The sequence below is a fragment of the Agaricus bisporus genome, assembly GCF_000300575.1.
Source record: "Agaricus bisporus var. bisporus H97 unplaced genomic scaffold AGABI2scaffold_13, whole genome shotgun sequence".
NCBI lineage: Eukaryota > Fungi > Basidiomycota > Agaricomycetes > Agaricales > Agaricaceae > Agaricus > Agaricus bisporus.
The window spans coordinates 817335-823987 of record NW_006267348.1 but is presented as its reverse complement, the minus strand read 5'-3'; the positions used below and the strand labels follow the sequence as shown (position 1 = coordinate 823987).

The 6653-nt window shown below is 50.1% G+C and overlaps 3 protein-coding genes across 3 annotated transcripts in view; all 3 read right to left on the bottom strand.

Moving 5' to 3' along the window:
- AGABI2DRAFT_181164 (hypothetical protein) overlaps positions 1–3818 on the bottom strand; it is a 5015-nt gene extending 1197 nt beyond the window's left edge. The window contains exons 1-8 of the mRNA XM_006456533.1: positions 3752–3818; positions 3643–3702; positions 3501–3587; positions 3406–3475; positions 2745–3331; positions 2337–2682; positions 1972–2274; positions 30–1911 (exon numbers count right to left, since the gene is read on the bottom strand). Of these exons, the coding sequence (XP_006456596.1) occupies positions 30–1911; positions 1972–2274; positions 2337–2682; positions 2745–3331; positions 3406–3475; positions 3501–3587; positions 3643–3702; positions 3752–3778 (3362 nt within the window). The 5' untranslated portion in view covers positions 3779–3818. The remainder of the gene's footprint in view (positions 1–29; positions 1912–1971; positions 2275–2336; positions 2683–2744; positions 3332–3405; positions 3476–3500; positions 3588–3642; positions 3703–3751) is intronic.
- On the bottom strand, positions 3790–5531 carry AGABI2DRAFT_188490 (hypothetical protein). The gene is made up of 5 exons (XM_006456532.1): positions 5387–5531; positions 5090–5330; positions 4771–5024; positions 4503–4710; positions 3790–4452 (listed from the first exon to the last, which is right to left on the bottom strand). Exons 1-5 carry the CDS (start codon positions 5515–5517, stop codon positions 3898–3900), a joined length of 1389 nt encoding a protein of 462 aa, XP_006456595.1. The 5' UTR covers positions 5518–5531; the 3' UTR covers positions 3790–3897.
- AGABI2DRAFT_195662 (hypothetical protein) lies at positions 5499–6503 on the bottom strand. The gene is made up of 4 exons (XM_006456531.1): positions 6321–6503; positions 6121–6261; positions 5807–6064; positions 5499–5756 (listed from the first exon to the last, which is right to left on the bottom strand). Exons 1-4 carry the CDS (start codon positions 6471–6473, stop codon positions 5652–5654), a joined length of 657 nt encoding a protein of 218 aa, XP_006456594.1. The 5' UTR covers positions 6474–6503; the 3' UTR covers positions 5499–5651.
- Between the last annotated feature and the right edge of the window lie 150 nt (positions 6504–6653).

The window sequence follows — 6653 nt, the reverse complement described above, 5'->3', positions numbered from 1 at the left end:
ACTGTCTACCATGGGATGCGGAACTATACCCAGTCGAAGGTCTTCTCATCCTTCCACCACTCGTGGCTCCCGCGGATGAACTAGCTCCCATCAACGCACCGCCTGTACTACTTCTCCTCTCGTGACCTCTCTTTGACTCAAGCACCGTTGCCGCGCGCCTATGAATGCCTCCAACTGGTTGACTAACACTCATATCCAATGGTGTCGCTTTGGCACTCGCACCATACCCATTCACTTGTTCAGATTCAGGGGCCGGAGAAGGAGGGGAAGGAACATTGATAGTGGCAGTCGGGGTATGTTTGGCGGCATCATCAGGATCCTCCCTCTCCATCATATTCTTGAGTGCATCAGCAGAGGGCCTCGGTGACGCACCCCTCCTCACGCTCATGCTCTTCTTGCCATCCTCAACCATTCCACTACCAATATTATGACCCACATTCCTTCCAATCAACAAACTTCCAAACTTCCTCACAAGAGTCGCACCGCCAGCTACCAAACCTGCTCCTTGGTGTTGTTGAGCCCTCATCTCCTCCTCCTCACGTTGCTTCTTCTCCCTCTCCCTCTCCCTATCTTCTGTACTTTCATCAACAGTGCTAGGTATGGGGAAGCTCGTAATATCCGGTCCAGCCGTTCTGGGGACATCCAACATTCCAGTACCCGTAGTAGCGACTCCTTGTTCATCAACTCCCGCACCTCTACCAAACATACTCCATCCTCTCGTGAGGACTGTTGGCCTTTGACTGAGACTATGACTCCGTCTATGTGCCCCTGCAGGCGGAGGCGCCCTAGGTAGTTTCTGCGGTGACTGTTGATTATCTGAAGTAGCAGAATCAGCAACCCGTCTTTGTGGTTGTCCGACACTGGGAGTGACGGCTGTGGTAGGTGAAGCCCCTTGGGTAACATTCGGCGGCAATCCAACATCTCTCGCACGAGGTTGTGGCCCGAATGTCGCTGAAGTAGGCGAAGGCGCTGCACCAGCGTCTCCGTAGGACACTGCACTATAGTGCGATTGATCCGGGGCAGGCAGTCTCGGCAGCGGCATACTATAATCCGGTTTGCCCGTAGCACTTGGTGTTGCATCCTTCCGGGCGGGCACTGCTTGCGGCCTGGCATGCCCATCTTCAATTGCTGCACCAGGCGACAGGTGTTGATCTCTGTCCTTGTCCGCTCTATCCTTCTCCTTATCACCGCGTTCCTTCCCACCTTCCAACACCGACAGCTGCGAACTCGCAAAGTGCCCTGGCCCATACACCTTGTCGCGTTCCATTTTTTCTCTGGCAAGGTAATACATCGAGATCAGAGGATGGAAGCCTCTCGTCGGATCGGCAGGCTCCTGAGAGTCTCCACTCGTCCCTTGAATAAAGGTTCCAGTGAGATGGTTCTGTGATCCAGGCGGAGAATTGCCTTGAGGAGACGCAGGTGGCGACGCGCCAGGTGAGAAAAGCTTGCGCTTGTAATATTCAAGCCCAGAGAACCTCCGACTCTTCTTCGGTGTCAAAGGAGTCGACTGTCCATACGCATCCAACTTTGTCGAACTGCTATTAAAAGAGATGGCGAGACTCGTGTTCGAGAACGATTCGCCGATCCGCTTTAACGTAGAAGTGGATCCGTTGAGGATGCCACCATTACGTTTTCGTTCCCAATAATGTACGGCGCGGGCATAATTTTCGGATTCAAGTATTTTTACGAGCTTACGTTCGATTTCTTCTTCGGTCCCGAATTCGAACCCTTTCATACCCTGGATGACATGTCGATCCAGGTCATCTGGCCGTAAGGGTTCACGATGAACCATGTGCGGATCTGGGGGGCCGGAGTGCCCCCGCAGCATCCATGGGTGGGTGAGGACCTCGTGGAGCGTGGCACGGTTGGCAGGATTTGTAACGAGTATCCGGGATAACAAGTGTTTGCATTCTAGAGTTTCCGTGGATTGAATGAAATGAACCACTGGAGATAAAGGGGGAAATGACGTACCGGCGCTGAGCCATACTGGGTATTCGACCAATCCGCGTTTGATTTTAGCGTGGAGCGCGGGCATGCTCTGGTCATCAAAGGGCACTTTACCACAGACGAGGACATAAAGGACAACGCCAAAACTCCATACGTCCACCTCTGGGCCAGTGTAGACGCGTGCGTTGAGAAGCTCCGGGGCAGCAAAGTATAGGGAGCCACAAAATGTAGAGAGGTGATCAAGGGGATCGAAAAGATTTGAAAGACCAAAATCAATGATTTTGATGTTGCCCGTATTTGAAATGAGGATATTTTCGATTTTGAGGTCTGAATCAGAGTCAAAGCGTAAGGCGGACTGATCAGCCAATCACGCGAAAGAGGAGACGAACCGCGATGGACGACGTTGTTCTGGTGGCAGTAGTCGATGGCGCTTCCAACCTGCCTGGCAAACTTCCTGGCAACGCGTTCCCGCAGCCGACCGTGACTAATGATATAGTCGAGCATCTGGCCGCCGTTGACATACTCGGAGACCATATAATAATGATGTTGGTGGACGATCATCTCGCGCATGCCGCAGATGTAAGGGTGGTAGAGGAGCATTGAAAGGGCGGCTTCCCGAAGAGTCCGAATCTCCTTCGAGGCATCTTTGGAAGCCTGCTTGGCCGCTGACTCGGACACAGCGCCATTCGTAGGAGGGGGCTGAGGATAGACCCGCGGAAGAATCTTGACAGCTAGCTGGCAAGAAACATCAGCGCTCCGAACCGAGACTCTGAGAGGGGGCGAGAAGAGAGAAATACTTTTTCGCCCGTGATGTTATGAGTAGCGAGCTTGACTTTGCCCATGCTACCGGCACCCAGAGTCTTGCTGAGGGTATAATCGCCAAGAAGGCGGTTCGTGCGGGATCGGGTAGACTGCTGGCCATCTCTTTCACGGTCTTTGGGGCGTTTGGAGGCTGCTGAGCTGGAAGCGGGGGCATCTTTGGCACTGGGGTTGGTAGAATTGGTGTTGGTAATGTCTGCGGCAGGGGTTGGTGGGGGTTGAGTCGCGGAAACACCGTACGCCTGGGGAGGCATAGAGACGGGGCGAGTGCGTTGGGCTGTATTTTGAGAACGTAGAGGAGTGTGGTGAGGTACTGCGGCGGCCTCTACCTCGTGCCCGTTGTTTTGTTCTGGAAGAGCTGGAAGATGTTGGGCGACGGCCGGGTGGTAGGACATGGCCTCCGGTGATAACGAATCAAGGGGCGCAAGAAACAGACTTCGAGCTCGCTGTGTGCCGCGACGAGGGGGTGGTTGTGTGGAGGAGGGGGAGGGGCGGATTGACCGCCAGAAAGAAAGTAGGAAGACTGAAGAAAGGGTCAGACGCTCAAGCTGTGGGACTTTTTTTTCTAAGGCACAGACACAAAGTATGTACATATGTAACTACCAGCTACCACTACTTCCGCGCTGCTAGCCAGCGCACCGGGTGTTGCTTGAACACGGGCCAGGGTGGAATTATTGTCTGCATGTTCCGAACCATGAGCCACGGTGGTCTTTGGACACAAATGTAACACATACCAGTGCTAGGACCGCAGTAACTGCTCCAAATATCCCAAACGTCACGGCTAGCGACTGCGTTGCGAAGCCCGCGACAAACGATATCGCCTGTATACACGAACATCTGAGCGCCCTGATGCCGAGAACAAGCTCGAACACTCACGGTGGTCGAAATGAGCACTATGCGCGCGAGCTGCTCGACACGCTGCTGGCCTACAAAGTCCTAAGGTGCATAAGAGGCCGACGAGTGTGCTGTGTTGGAGGACGCTTACAATCTTTCCTTGGAGATATTCTTGCATTAGAACAGTAGCAGTGCTAAGCGCAGAATCAACGTGTCATAGAGCAGAATTATCTCACGGACATTGCCGGTTCCTACGCTTCTACAAAATGACCGACTACATACAGTGTCATACATACACTAAGTAGTCTTTTTTCTCTTCTCCTCTGCAAATCCTTCCAGCGCCCTCAGTCTCTCCGTCAACGTGGGGTGCGAGTGGTGGTACGCAGAGTACAGCCAGTCAACCCACACCGTCGACAGGTTTTTCACGTGCAGCGTAATCAACGCTTTTCCCAATCGGTCTCCCATATCCCCCATATCCTTCTCATTCAGCTTTTCCTCCAATTCCACCGCAAATTTGTCCGCCTCCCACTCAAACTGGCGACTGACCGCATTCATGCCAATACTAATAACGGCCTCTAGAGGCGTAAGAATCATTTGGAAAAGAAGGAATGCCACAATCGTTGGCGGTGCCGCCGCAACTCCTTTGGAAAAGTCAAAAGCACTCAGCAAGGGAGGCGCATGCAAGAAAGCAGGGAAAAGCGCGAGGATAGTGAAAATGTGTAGCTGGGAGACGGCCATAAGCTTGGTAGGGTGGAGGTAATACCAGTGTCCGAGCTCATGTGCAAGCACAGCTTCCACCTCCTCAGGCTTGGATTGCTGGATAAGAGTATCGAAAATCACAATGTGCTTGCTCTAACAAGCACCGTCAGAATTTAATATCAATGAAATGTCATAAAACTTACCCAGGGCAAACCAAAGAAGTATGCATTCGAATGTGAACTCCTCTTGCTTCCATCAATCTCATACAAATGCTTCAACGGGAACTTCAGTTTGACAGCTAGAGCTTCAATCCTGTTCCTCAGGTCACCTTCTGAGAGAGGCGACAATTTGTTAAACAACGGTTGGATAACCGTCGGATAGAGTATGACCATCGACAACTGGAACGTAATCCTTTATGGATGCATATTATTATCATTCAACGATCAACGAACAATAGAATTTCGAACTCACATGAAAGCCATTAGCCAAGGTACGAATCTGTCTCCAGCCCACTCAAAGATGTATAAGAAGACCGCCAAGAAGGGTGCACCAAGAACGAAAGCAATGGCCCAGCCTTTCAATAAATCCGTAACAAATAATGTAGGCGTCGTCTTGTTGAAACCGTGTTTTTCTTCCAAAACAAACGTTCCATAGACTTGCAATGGTAGCGTCGGAAGGGAGGATACAAAGAACAAGATAAATACAAACCCAATCGACTGTATTATCTATGCGACCAAAACCAGTCAGTTTAAGGGGACGGTGTAGAAAGAGAAGGAAAAAATGAAAGTACCTGGTGTTCAGTACCATATCCAAACTTAGCCAATAAGCTCCCAGCAGCCTGCCACGACCACGCGTAGAATCCAAATTGTAGCATGAGAGAATCCAGCGTCTGTTTATACAACCCAGACACAAAGGCAAACCTAGCCTTATCTTTTCCATACGCTTGGGATTTTTCAAATTCTCCCTTTTCAAAATGGCCTTGTAGAGCTTTCGGTGGCTCGGTTTTAGAATATAGTGGATATTGCCTCGTTCTATGAGGAAAATTATGAAGGGGTGGAAAACACGAAAAAGGAAAAATACAACGCACATCAAGTATGACTCAAAAAGCGTTACAGACCAGGCAAAAACTTGAACATAGAATTTCCAATCTATGGGGTCGGTAGAAACAAACGAGAGGCTGCGTTGAACGGCTTGAAGTTGGTTGTGGAGGATGTCCATGGTGGGTGGTGAAGAGCCTCAAACTAGGCGCGGAAGCGACGTGGCGACGCGATCATCACGGTGATCCCGGATCATTCCACGTACATACTTGCATACATAAGTACACAACTTACAGACATATTACTACTATACAATTACTGTCCTTTCATCACAGAGTCAATCCTTGCATCCTGAATCCGCTTTCTCAAGCTCTTCCACACCGGAAATCCAAAAAGCAAGGTAGCCCCACCATACAGCATCTAGTAAAGTCAGAACCATCATATCGACAGACTGAAAGACCAAAACCCACCCCGAGCGCAAATCCTGTAAAATGTTTCCGACAAAGATGCAACGTGTAAAGACACTCAAGTCCATGGAAGAAAAACATGCTGTTCGCAATGAATTTGAGGATTGTGTGTCCAGTAATCCTTCGAACGAAATAGGCAGGGTAGAAGAGAGGAGAAGTCCCTTGAGGAGCATAAGCAAAGTACGACAAGAGTGACACGGTCACTGTAGCGATCAACATCTCTGGCGTGAATTCAAAGGTTGAGATACGTGGTGCTTTAACCTTAATGAATATTAGTATAAACACGTCATCTGAAAGCCGCTATTACGCGCGCTTACCATGCCCAGTCCCTCCTGAGCGATCGCTTTCATTTCAATGAGCCTTGGCTTGACGTCCTCGTAACCCCTCAGAGGGGGGTCAATCGAAACATACACGTCTTTCTTCCCCCCAGTTTTAAGGACGCAACTCAACGTCATACTCTAAAACATAATATTAAAAAGGAGGGAATAATTTCTGGAGTGGAAGACGTGGCACGTACCTTGGTGTCGATGGCAATCATTTCTGCACTCGTAATCGCCTCTTGCACTTTTCCATACCATTTCGCGTATGCAACGAGAGTGTCCGGGTGCCCGGACATATACATGCGCAAAAATCCTGATTTTTCTGCGACAGGATCAGAGGGTTTAGACATTTCGATAATGAAGAGTAGGTGGTAAACAACAGGCTGTTTTGACAGCCGACCCGGGACCACAGTACTAAGTATAGACATAATGGATCATCAATTGATCGGGACCTACCGCGCTTACTGTGCCACCATTCCTCAGTGATGACTCCGGTGTACATAAATCCCATAAGGCCTAAACTTCTCCTA